Source organism: Vitis vinifera, chromosome 1 (assembly GCF_030704535.1).
Source record: "Vitis vinifera cultivar Pinot Noir 40024 chromosome 1, ASM3070453v1".
Lineage (NCBI taxonomy): Eukaryota > Viridiplantae > Streptophyta > Magnoliopsida > Vitales > Vitaceae > Vitis > Vitis vinifera.
In genome coordinates this window covers 3,249,002-3,263,187 of record NC_081805.1, presented here as the reverse complement: position 1 = coordinate 3,263,187, position 14,186 = coordinate 3,249,002, and the positions used below count along the sequence as shown (strand labels likewise).

General features: G+C 31.5%; 1 protein-coding gene across 1 annotated transcript; it reads right to left on the bottom strand.

Annotated features, from left to right (window-relative positions):
* Positions 1-6,953: 6,953 nt before the first annotated feature.
* On the bottom strand, positions 6,954-8,623 carry LOC104878385 (uncharacterized). Its single transcript, XM_010648674.3, has 2 exons — positions 7,337-8,623; positions 6,954-7,229 (listed from the first exon to the last, which is right to left on the bottom strand). The coding sequence occupies exons 1-2, from the start codon at positions 8,091-8,093 to the stop codon at positions 7,201-7,203; spliced, it is 786 nt and encodes a 261-aa protein (XP_010646976.1). The 5' UTR covers positions 8,094-8,623; the 3' UTR covers positions 6,954-7,200.
* Positions 8,624-14,186: the final 5,563 nt, after the last annotated feature.

Genomic DNA, 14,186 nt, shown 5'->3' with positions numbered 1-14,186 from the left:
GCAAGCATAGTTATAACTAGACAAGGCAAAGGTAAACATGGTCATAACTTTAGGCATCTAAACCAAAAAAGCAAATAACAAAATAGGTTAAGTTACAAAAAGCACTTATGTACTTTCATATGTGCCTCAATTTAACCCATAACCATTTTTTTTTAAAGCAATGTTAACCCTAAATAATGTTTCAAATGTCAAATAAGCTTTTCTGTTAAGTTGTTATTATTATTATTATTTATCAATAATTTCATTGAGAAACCACTATGAGAAGCATATTGACATTCACATAAGTTTTTATATGATATGTTTGCATACATCTATCTCGTCTATGTGCTTTTTATAAGGTTTCTTCATTTATTTTTAACAAACAATCATAATAAGATAGTTTATTTGATATTAAGATATAATTTGTAGTTACATTATGTAAAACAAATTAGTCTAGAAACTAAAGTGGGACATAAGTGAAAAGATAGGGATTATTTTTGTAATTTATTTAAATACAATAAAGTATTCTGTAATCCAAGTATGATGTTAATTAAATCTACCATTTCTCTCATTTCACCCACCTTATTCTTTTTTTCTTTTTTCAATTATGTAGGTGTATAATGTACACAAAGGGAAAATTGTTGTATTTAACGATACTCATTATCTAAAAATCACACTTATCAATTCTCTCTCACAATCGTCTAATCTTTTTCTTTTTAATTTTCTAAATAAAAATAATTATGAAAAAGGAAAAAAAAACTTTCTTCATCTTTATCATTTAAGTGAAACCAAAGTTTGGTTAATCTCGATTTTAATAATAACAAAATAAAATTCAAGACTTACGTTTTATATCAAGTATGTTTAGACAAGAAGATTTCCAAAATGACAAATTATAAAAATAAATCAAGTCAAAAGAAAATCAAGAAAAAAAAAGTCCCAAAAAAGAAAAACACTTAAAACCTTTCTTAGGATTTCTTTGTAAATTTGTTGTTGCACTATGATCATGCATTTTATTCTTGCACCATCCAAGTGATAAATTGTTTTAAAATTATTTTATACTTGGATGATTTCACATTTTCAATTAAAACCTTTAAGTCAAATTATTTCTAAAATTGCTTTAAAGGTTTTAAGAAAGTTAATCATAGGTTGATGGAGTTTCCAAACCTCAAACTAGGTTATTTAATCTCTTTATAGTGCAACTAGTTGAGGGTCCAAGGAACCAGTTGAGTTTGTCGGACTCAACTAGTCAAGATGCATTTGCACATTCTGTACTTTCGATAGCATATGTTTAGTCGATTGAGGCTCTACCTCAATTGATCAAGGATTGGTTGAGTTTTGGCCAAGAACCAGTTGGTGTTTTAACCTTCAATAGTCACTTGCTAAAGCATTAAATGCTCAACAACTAATAAACTTGTTGAATCAATTTCTCAACTCGGTTGACTCTTAAACTTGCATAATCATTAGTTTGGGCTTCGAAACTCTATGTAAAAGCTCCAAATTTCTTTGTTTTTGAAGGAAAAAGTTCTAAATCTTTTATGAACATTATTTGAGTCTTGAATGAGTGTTTTGAGTGCACTTTATTTTAAAACTTACATATCCATTAGTGTATATCAATCTTAGTTTATCTTATATCATTTAAGCCTAAATTTTATGCGAAGATTTTATGAAAATATTTTCTCTCATTTCTTGTGACCTTTGTGAGGTGAGCTTTAAATATGAGATATCACTTGAGGAAAGAGTTTGGAAACTTTGTTTTGAAAAATCTTATTATAAATGGTACTTAGAGTCATAAGTTCAAGAGAGTACTTAGAGTCATCAGTCCAGAAAGGTTGATTGAAACCATAATCAAATTATGATGGTTGAAGGGTTGTGTTAGAAACCTTTGATTAATGGAACTTTCACTTAGAAGTTTGAGGAGAATGAGCATAGGTTGAGTTATACTAAACCATTATAAAAATTAGTGCTTAAATTTCTCTTCCCTACTCTCAATACTTTATACACAATTGTTTTTCTATTATATTTGTTATATTATTATTTATATTGTTGCTTACATTCATATAGTTTAAATTTGCAAAGGTGATCATCATTTTATTCACCCTTTTTTTAGGATAATTACCTTATGTCGATTTAGTTAGAATCTTAACAATTTAACCTTTCAAAGGATGGCAAATGGATGAGGCAATATAAGTATAGGAAATTCTCATCTCTACCCATCTTTCTATGTTTAATTTTTATTTTTAAAATTTTAAATTACATTAAAAATAAATATGATTTGTAAATAAATCAATATTATAAATTTTTATAATTTATTTTAATAAAAATATTTTTTATCTTATATATGTTGAAAAATGAAAATTAAAAATTAATTAAAATAATTTTTTATTTAATATTATACATAATTAAGGCGAGGCAATGTGATACAAGACAAAATGAAACTGAAATTCAATCGAGGTTTATAAAAATGTTTGAAACTTGATTATCTTTATCTTAAATCAGTTCTATTAGAGGTAGGGTAAGGAGGATACCCCAAAAAAACCATAATTATCATCCCTAAATTCTTCTCTCTCTTTTTCTTCATCCGTCAAACCTCTTCATTTCCCGTATTTTCCATATTTTTTATTTTTATTTTCATAGGTTGCAAGTACAAGGAAAAGGATTATGCTGATCATCAAAGTTAGATTTTAAGTGAATGTAGGGAGATTAATAAGATAAAAAGATAGTCTTAACCTTTAACAATTATTTTTATTTGAAATATACTAACTTAATTATGGAAGTGTCATTGACCAGCTTGACCTTTCATTGCATACGTGGAACTCAAATATAATAAAATATTCTCCCACTTTAAAGCCATCATGAATTCATCTTCTACTTTATTTGCAAATCACATAAAAGGTAATATGAAATTTCAATTTTCAAAATTTCGACGCGTACGGCAATATTTTAATTTGAGCCGCCACCTTACAAAACACGTGCTCTAAATTAGCCTCGGTGGAAAAGGAACGCCTTCAATTTATCTCGTGGAAGAGAGTTAATCTGACAAAAAAAAACTAAGACAACTTTCTGTTAGTATTCAACCAAGATGAATACTCTAATTTCATATATACTAGAATAGTCTTGTTAAAATCAACCAAGATGAATACCTTAATTTCATATATACTGGAATAGTTAACAAGGTAAATACCCTAATTTCATATATATTGGAATATTTAACAAGGTGAATACCCTAATTTCACATATACTGGAATCTCCTGATTAAAAAACAATGAGTAGAAAAATAATAGCGGAAGCATACCTGAATCCATTGAAGAAGAAACCTTATAGGAAGAAAACCCTTTGAGATGGTCTTCCAATTCTAGCCACTAGATTCTGTGTCAATTTCTGTCTGAGAGGATTTTCAGAAATTGGAATGCGTAGTCGTAGAATGGGGACCATAACCCTATTTATAAACTGCTAGGGCAGTTTTAATTTTATCACAATTATATTTCTGCCCCTCATAGAAATAATAATTGTCTAATGGTATCTACACAATAATCTCATGACAATTATACCCTTAAGCCAATTAATCAATTATTAATTAGATCACTATATTTAGGCTTAATTAAATGATAGCACACACATTTTAATTATTTACATGTGTGGCCCAAATTATAGATTAATTACAAAAATTAATCTAACAATCTCCCACTGGGCCACATGCATATGTAATCAAATAAATGTGCTTAACCTTATGAGCTCAAAATTTGCTATCATGTCCTTAGGGTATATCCGAACAATCTCGTCCATTAACTATACTGACATAGGATCAAGGTGGTCTATGTTACATCAATCGTTACTAGACCAATCAATGGTCACATATATCTGCATAGCTAAATGACATAGATCAATCATGAGTGCATAGCATGGAAATTACATGCAATGTGATCTATTCATGCCTATTTCCAACTGGTCCTACTTAACTTTATTGAGATAAAATCTTTAGCATAATTTAACAGAGTGCAATGAAATGAATACTTTATTTCTGCAGAACACAATCCAAATGTATAGATAAAGTCTAAACATAACATAGAGCAATATACAATGAATAATATAAACTCCCACTAAATTTGGATATCCTCAAATGAGACAACACCCATATGAGCAGTGTGCTCATGAAAGACCTTGGGTGGTAATCCCTTTGTAAGTGGATCCGCTATCATGGAGTTTGTTCCAATATGCTCTATGGATATCTGTCCACTCTGTACTTTTTCTTTTACAACTAGGAACTTGATATCAATGTATTTTGATTTTGTAGAGCTCCTGTTGTTATTGGAATATAAAACTGCTGATTTATTGTCACAAAATATCTTCAATGGTCTTTCAATACCATCCAGAACACGCAGCCCAGTGACAAAATTTCGTAGCCATATTCCTTGATTGGATGCCTCATAACATGCTACAAACTCTGCTTCCATGGTGGATGAAGTTACGAGTGTCTGTTTGGCAGACCTCCATGAAATTGCTCCACCAGCCAACAGATAAATATAGCCTGATGTGGATCTTCTGCTGTCTTGGCATCCAGCAAAGTCGGAGTCGGAATACCCAATCAACTCTAATTGATCCAATCTCCTATATGTAAGCATGTACTCTTTTGTTCTCTGTAAATATCTCATAACCTTCTTGGCTGCTCTCCAATGATCCATTCCAGGGTTACTTAGATATCTGCCTAACATGCCAACAATGTACGCAATATCCGGACGTGTACATACTTGAGCATACATTAGACTCCCCACAGCCGAAGCGTAAGGAATCTTCTGCATTTCTTGACTTTCTAAACTATTTTTAGGGCATTGATTAAGACTGAATTTGTCTCCTTTAGCGACAGGGGTATCACCTGGTTTGCTATTTTGCATGCCATACCTTTGGAGGACTTTATCAATATAGGTCCTTTGTGACAATCCTAAAATACCCCTAGAACGATCTCGGTGTATCTGGATTCCTAAGACAAAAGAGGCATCACCAAGATCTTTCATCTCAAAATGTTTTGATAAAAATCTCTTGGTGTCGTGCAATATGCCAATATCATTTGTGGCTAGCAATATGTCATCGACATATAAAACCAGGAAAATATACTTACTCCCACTGAATTTGTGATACACACATTCATCCATAAGATTTGCCTCAAAACCATATGAGACAATAATTTGATGAAACTTGAAGTACCACTGACGAGAAGCTTGCTTGAGCCCATAAATGGATTTAGTTAATTTACAAACCATATTCTTTGAGTCTTCGGACACAAAATTTTCTGGTTGTACCATATAAATTGTTTCATCAATGTCACCATTGAGAAACGCTGTTTTAACATCCATTTGATGTAACTCAAGATCATAATGTGCAACTAGTGCCATGATTATCCTGAAAGAGTCCTTCGTAGAAACTGGAGAGAAGGTCTCTTTGAAGTCAATTCCTTCTTTTTGAGTAAAGCCTTTAGCTACAAGACGTGCTTTATATCTTTCTACATTACCATTTGAATCCCGCTTGGTTTTAAATATCCATTTACAACCAATGGGCTTCGTACCAACTGGTAATGGGACAAGTTCCCAAACTTTATTGTCTTGCATAGATTTGTACTCTTCATTCATGGCTTCAATCCATTTATGAGAGTTGGAACTTTTCACGGCTTGCTGGAAGTTGATTGGATCATCTTCCATCATTCCACTTTCTACCTCACGTTCCTGGAGATATACGATATAATCGTCCGAAATTGCATTTCTCCTCTCTCTAGTGGATCTCCTTAATGGCATATTTTCTTGAGGTTGTTGAGTTTGTTCTTCAGAAGTAATGTCCTCATTTGCAATTAAGGGTTGAACAATATTGTATGTTGGTTGAGGATCCAAATTTACTTCTTGATCAATGATAGGTAGTGAAACCTGTACATTATCAATAGCAATAGTAGATCACTCTTCCTCCTCAAAGACAATATTCCTAGCCTGATTTCTCCCCCCAAACTCAACATCCTCAAAAAATGTTGCAGTTCCCGTCTCAAAAATTGACCTAATAGCAGGATCATAAAATTTAAAACCCCTTGATCGCTCTGCATAGCCAATAAAGTAGCTGCTAACTGTTTTAGAGTCCAATTTCTTTTCATGAGGCTTATAAGGTCTCGCTTCAGCTGGACATCCCCAAATATGAAAATGCTTTAAACTGGGCTTTCGACCCGTCCAAAGCTCATAAGGCGTTTTAGCAGCTGCTTTAGTTGGCACCCGATTTAGGATATAAGCTGCCGTTTTGAGTGCTTCACCCCAGAGTTTTTCGGGTAAAGTAGAATGACTAATCATACTCCTTACCATGTCCTTAAGGGTTCGGTTTCGTCTTTCTGCTACACCATTCATGCTAGGTGATCCTGGCATGGTGTATTGAGGGACGATCCCACATTCCTCTAGGTATTTAGCAAATGGTCCTGGACATTGTTCACCTGATCCGTCATATCTACCATAGTATTCACCACCACGGTCAGATCTGACACTCTTTATTCTTTTGTTGAGTTGCAACTCAACTTCTGCTTTAAATGTTTTGAACACGTCCAATGATTGTGATTTCTCATGTATAAGAAATAGGTAGCCATATCTTGAATAGTCGTCTATGAATGTTATAAAGTATTGTTGACCATTCCAAGATGCCGTAGGGTATGGTCCACAAATATCTGTATGAATTAATTCTAAGACGTCTGTAGCTCTATTGGCACCCAATTTCTTTGTTTTGGTCTGTTTTCCTTTAATACACTCAACACAAATATCAAAATCTGAAAAGTCAAGTGAATCCAAAATCCCATCGGACACAAGTCGCTCAACTCTGGATTTAGAGATATGACCTAAGCGTTTGTGCCACAATGAGGCCGAATTATCTTTATTCAATTTACGTTTTGTACCTCGTGATTCCACATGCAAGGTTTCATTATAGGATGGAACAGTTTCCAACAAATATAGATTATCATAAACATTAAGTAAACCGGTTCCTACAGCATTTGAATTAATAGATAATGTAAATTTATTGTTTCCAAATGAACAACAATAACCTGATTTGTCCAAAACAGAAACTGAAATTAAATTCCGTCTGAAAGACGGTACAATAAAAGTATCTATTAAATCCAAAAAATAACCAGATTTCAATAATAATCTAAAGTGCCCTATTGCCTCTACTTCTACCGACTGACCGTCTCCGACATAGATGCATCTTTCAGCATCACTTGGTTTTCGGTAACTCAGGCAACCCTGCATAGAAACACAAATGTGAGTAGTAGCACCAGAATCTAACCACCATGTGTTTCTAGATACTGAAGCTAAATTAACTTCAGAACAGACCAAAGTAAGAAACATACCTTTCTTAACACGCCAAGCAGCATACTTGGTACATTCCTTCTTAGTATGTCCAGGCTTATTACAGAAGAAACATGTTACCTCAACTTTCTGTTTCTTTTGTTCTGGACCATTAGAAGCAGCAACCTTATTATCCTTATTCTTTCGTTTGCCCTTATCCTTCGAAGTGCTAGCCAGATGAGCACTTTCGGTCTTGTCTTGCTTCAATCTCTCTTCCTCTTGCACACAGAATGAAATGAGCTCATTAAGAGTCCATTTATCCTTTTGACAGTTATAACTGACCTTGAATTGATTAAATTGTGCAGGAAGAGAGATGAGAACCAAATGCACGAGTAAATCATCAGATAACTCGAGTTTCAAAGCCTTAAGTTTTGAAGCAAGATGAGACATCTCCATGATGTACTCCCGAACATTACCCTTGCCTTTATACTTCATTGAAATCAAGCTTGCTAAAAGCGTGCTCGTTTCAGCCTTATCGTTTTTGGCAAAACGCTTCTGAATTTCCGCAAGGAAGTCACTGGCATTAGTAACCTCATCGGTTACCGCACCCCTGAAAGCTTCTGGAATGTCGCGCTTCATGATCATAAGACTTAGCCTATTTGAACGTTCCCACTTACCCCAATAAACCTCATCCTCTTGAGTACTTTGCTCATTGAGTTCATCGGGTTTGGGCATTCTCAAGGCTAAGTCTATATCCATGCAGCCTAAGAGAATCATCATATTCTCTTTCCAGTCCTTAAAATTAGTCCCATTTAACATAGGGACATTATTGATGTTGGCAGATATAGAAGTGGTTGATATAAAAGCTGAATCCAGAACAAAATAAAATGAATCAAATAAACCATCATGCTCACATAAAATAAGCAATTAAACACATAATCTTTAAATTTAAAAGCAATTATGACATTTCAAGATACCTAGCACAACATTAATATCAAGTCTTTGGACAGTAATATTAACTGTAAGTGGTACTCTTGTTGTAGTGATCAAACATTGATGATAAGTTATGTCAAATAATAAATCTATCTTTGGATTGATTTATTATTCACATTAAGTTACCTTTATAATCATCACATATTTATCACCACAGGTATGTATGCAATTTGACCAAATATTAACTTTCCTTTGGGCCAGTTAATACCCGCATGAATCACATACACACAAATATCTAACACCCCGAACAGACTAATCTACACGAAAGATGTCACTTTGGTGATTTTCCGCTTTAATTAGCCTATTTAAAAATGCTAGATCAATAACTTAAATATTAATATCATAAAATGCTATTAAATAATAATAATAATAATAGTAATAATAATAATAAAAATTTATCAACTCAATATTTCATAAATCTTAATCCATTGACATATATTAAAATAATAACTCAAAGAATTAATCAAGGAGTAGGCTCTGATACCACTTGTTAGTATTCAACCAAGATGAATACTCTAATTTCATATATACTAGAATAGTCTTGTTAAAATCAACCAAGATGAATACCTTAATTTCATATATACTGGAATAGTTAACAAGGTAAATACCCTAATTTCATATATATTGGAATATTTAACAAGGTGAATACCCTAATTTCACATATACTGGAATCTCCTGATTAAAAAACAATGAGTAGAAAAATAATAGCGGAAGCATACCTGAATCCATTGAATAAGAAACCTTATAGGAAGAAAACCCTTTGAGATGGTCTTCCAATTCTAGCCACTAGATTCTGTGTCAATTTCTGTCTGAGAGGATTTTCAAAAATTGGAATGCGTAGTCGTAGAATGGGGACCATAACCCTATTTATAAACTGCTAGGGCAGTTTTAATTTTATCACAATTATATTTCTGCCCCTCATAGAAATAATAATTGTCTAATGGTATCTACACAATAATCTCATGACAATTATACCCTTAAGCCAATTAATCAATTATTAATTAGATCACTATATTTAGGCTTAATTAAATGATAGCACACACATTTTAATTATTTACATGTGTGGCCCAAATTATAGATTAATTACAAAAATTAATCTAACACTTTCAACCTATTTATTAAAATAGTCTTTTGAATCCACGTCAACAATCCACTACTCTGAAGACCCAATTTTTTCATCCGAAATCATTCAACAAAAACCCTAACTATTATTTTCTCTTCTCTACGGCTCCCACCATCGGACTTTTCTCAATAGTATGGTAATTTTTTTTCATGGGAACTCGTCTTTTCTCACATCCAGATGGGGGAGGCATCTTCTCCGGATATTTCCCTTGAGGAATTGTTTTTTTTTTTTTTTTTTTTTTTTTTTTTTTTTTTAAATTTGAGAATTTTTTTTAAAAAAAATATTTTTTTCATGGGAACTCGTCTCTTCTCCCTTGAGGAATTTTTTTTTTTTTAATTTTTTTGATAATTTGGGATTTTTTTTTTTTCATGAGAACTCGTCTCTTGAAACAAGTTCTCTTGAGGAATTTTTTATTTTAATTTTTTTTTAATAATTTGAGAATTTTCTTTAAAAATATATTTTTTTTTTCATGGGAACTCCTCTCTTCTCCCTTGAGGAATTTTTTTTTTCTTTTTATAATTTGGGAATTTTAAAAAATATATATATTTTTTTTCATGGGAACTCGTCTTTTCAAGAGACTAGTTCCCTTGAGGAATTTTTTATTTTTATTTTTATTTTTAATAATTTGGGAATTCTAAAAAAAAAATATTTTTTTTATGGGAACTTGTCTCTTGAAGAGACGAGTTCCTCGAGGAATTTTTTTTTTAATTTGAAAATTTTTTTATAAAAAAAAATTCCTCAAGGGAGAAGAGACGAGTTCTCATGAAAAAAAATATATATTTTTTAAAAAAAAATTCCCAAATTAAAAAAGGAAAAAAAAAAAAAAAACAATTCCTCAACTTCCCATGAAAAATTTTTTTTTTTTTTTTAAATTCCCAAAAAAACATGGAAAAGATGTCTCCCCCATCTGGAGAAGATATCTCACATCCGGATGGGGGAGGCATCTTCTCCGATATTTCCCTTGAGGAATAGTTTTTTTTTAAAAAAAAAATATTTTTTTTCATGGGAACTCGTCTCTTCTCCCTTGAGGAATTTTTATTTATTTTTATTTTTTTATAATTTGGGAATTTTTAAAAAAAAAAAATATTTTCTTTTCATGGGAACTCGTCTTTTCAAGAGACGAGTTCCCTTGAGGAATTTTTTATTTTTTATTTTTTTTAATAATTTGGGAATATTTTAAAAAAAAAATATTTTTTTTTTCATGGGAACTCGTCTCTTCTCCCTTGAGGAATTTTTTTATTTTTTTATTTTTTTATAATTTGAGAATTTTTTTTTCATGGGAACTCGTCTTTTCAAGAGACGAGTTCCCTTGAGGAATTTTTTTTTTTTTTTTAATAATTTGGGAATTTTTTTTATAGGAACTCGTCTCTTCAAGAGACGAGTTCCTCGATGAATTTTTTTTTAAATTTGGGAATTATTTTTTAAAAAAATTACCGTACTATTGAGAAAAGTCCGATGATGAAAGCCGCAGAAAAGAGAAAATAATAGTTAGGGTTTTTATTAAATGATTTCGGATGAAAAAATTGGGTCTTCAAAGTAGTGGATTACTGATGTAGATTCAAAGACTACTTTGACAAATAGTTTGAAAGTTGTATTAGTTTGATTTTTTTTTTTTTCAATAAAGATTACTTTGGCCGCAAACTCCGAGGAAGATGCCCTGAACATGATCATCCATGTAAAGCACAAATCAAATAATTAGATCCGCGATTGGTACAGTGGACCGGCTTCACATATTGGCCTTCTTGGTTTCAGAAAAATTGAGGATCAACAAGTACATAGAAGTGAGATCAATGAGGCCAGCTAATACAAATTAATAAAATTCCATTCAGAAAAAATAATTCTTGAAAAACAATGTACTCTGTCTCTGTATATGATCATCTCTGATAAAACATGCATACACTGACGTTTGATGTAATTCAATGTTTGAAATTTTATATGATACATTGCACACTGCCAGAGGGTAGCTTGTCAATCAAGCAATGAGTGAGTTTGAAAACGGAAATAATAAAAAAAAAAAGAAAAAAAAAAGATCGAGAATATTGGGTCCTCATTTTGTGGTATATGACAGGTAAAATGTCTAAATTCTAATATTGATTTTCCATCAATGTGACGATTGAAGTTGAGTCCACCTGCCCTAAGGGTCCAAACTTGCGGTGAGATAATGATATGCAAAAGGCAAAAGGGTAGAGGACCCCATTGTTGATAGACTTGAATCCCATGGAATGATTCACTTGGTTATTTTTTCTTTCATTCTATTCAAGTAAGTCTTAAAGGTCTGGGTTACGGCTTCAAAAATGGAGAATGGCATCGGTCTTATTCTGCCTTTAAGGTTTGAAAAATACCGCTATCATTCATGTAGAGAAAAACGTATGCGTGACACTCTGAAGCAGAAGGGACGACGGTTGCCCTTGAAGAAAAAATGGCAAGGGGGTTGGAAAGTTGGGATCTAAAGCCAAGAATAATCAACATTGTAATCATTGGCTGGGATTTGCCTCTCGGTATTTTTGCGAGTTCTCACTGACATCCTCTCATCAACACAAATCCACCTTTCTGCTTCATATCCCACATGTCAAAAAGCATCTTTCAACTACTTTAGTACTCCATCAGATAACATGGCCAATTCTTCAAAATCATACATCAATGGATATATCAAATGGGATTGGTACCGAAAGATGTTGAATCAAATCATCACGGATACTATTACTTGCTTCTTTTTTCATTTTGGTATCAACCGACCATGGTAGGCGTTGGAGGGTAAGGATGTGAGGTCTGTGAGAGATGTGTCACATTTAGCTTGAAGCTCTTTTAATGTAAAGAATTGAAAGAAAGATCTTCTTAAAGACTTGTTGGGCTACCTTATCTTTGAATGGATTGCACTTTATCCACTGAATTATGTGCTGAAAATCATTAGTGGGCTCCCTTAGATTTGTTGGTGGGGCTTTGTTTGACCAATTTTAACATGCCAGAAAGTCCCCCTTCTTCCTTAGATCTCCATAAAATGATTTAATATGGTGATAGATATATGCTGCGCGTGCTTGAGGAAACACTTAGAAAGACGTTAAAATGAGCGAAAGGGTCGGTAATTAAATTGCAATAGCTAGCCCAGTTTTCATGGGAAAGAAGATCGTTGTGATTTGGGTATATATCCATCTTCGTATGAATCATATCCCCACTTTTGACTATGGTCAGTAACACAATGGCACACCTTGCAATGACTTCAGAAGCTAAACCGGATAACTCTTTCTCTACTCAACACTTCACTTTTCAATCATTTCACACTCACTTTCCCACTTACCAAGGGGATTTTGAAAAGGAATATTTTTTAAATTATAGTATTTAAAAAAAATATATTTTTAATTCCACGGCAATTCAAAAGAATCCAATTGAAAAAAAAAAAGGATTTCCAACGTTTGCTCTTTAAAAATTTTTAATTGATGTTATAAAAAGTGTAGTATAATTCGACATGATTAGGAATGACAACGGAACGGGTCGCCCTCATTCCAATCCCACCAATTATTCAAAATAATTTTCATTCTCGTCCCATTTAAAAAATTAAAAAGGATAGGATGGGTGTGGGTATGATAAATTCTCATACCCCCGTCTCGTCCCATTTAACTTTTTTTTTTAATTTTAATTTTTTTTAAAAATTACTTTTAAAATTTTTAATTACATTAAAATAAATACATTTTATAAATAATTAAATTAATATATTTTTTATAACTTGTTTTATTAAAAATATTTTATTATTATCTATATATTAAAAATAGTAAAATAAAAATTAAATTAATTTAATTTTAAAAATTAATTATATATATAATTAGGGCATGATGAGGCAATATCCGAACCCGTCCCGGGTTTTTAAAAAAAATCTCAAACCCGTTTATTAAAATTGAACCCCGTCCCATTAGGGGCAGAGTGGGTACCCGAAAAAAACTGCCCCATTGTCATTCCTAGACATGATCCAAATATATTATATTTTAATAAATACTTAAAAAAAACCTCATTTTTGTAAGAAAAAAAACAAATTATGAGAGCATTGGTTAGGGATTTGGACACTACCATTCGTCATAAATGAGGATGGTTGGATCGTCACACTCGTCCCCATTTATTTATATCTATTTCTATTTCCATTCAAAATAAATTTCAGGACAAGTGTAGAAAAATTTCATACCCACCCTACCTATTTAATTTTTTTTTTTAAATGTCATTTTTTTAATTTAAAATTTTTAATTATACTTCAAATAACTAAATATTTATAATTTATTTTTTATGATAATTTAAATTTTATGTTTTATATATGTTAAAATTTTGAAAATAATAATAATTAAAATAATTTTTTATTTAATATTATATATTATCAGGGGAAGAGTAGACAAAATAAAGTTTCAATCCTGCCTTGAACTCAAATATAGCTTTAACAAAAATTTCTAAAAACTCATTTGCAAGACGAATATCTAAAAAAAACTTATCCTATTATCAATCCCAGTGGATTTCAAACTCAAATTTCACCATGCATAGCTCAAATTCATAGGAAAAAAAAAAAAGAAAGAAAAACACCTCAAGTATTCTCATATATGATTTTCACTTAAACTTCTATTTTCTAAGCGTTATTTTTCATATGATCAACAATATTGAAAAGTGTCATAAATTCTTAGTTAGTGTAGATTTCTTTTTATAAAAAGTATTATATAGAATATTTCTTAAATTGATATATTATTATAATATTATTTTTTATATAAAAATAAAAATTATTAAAAATATCTTTATGAATATTTTATATCGAAAATGTTATGAGA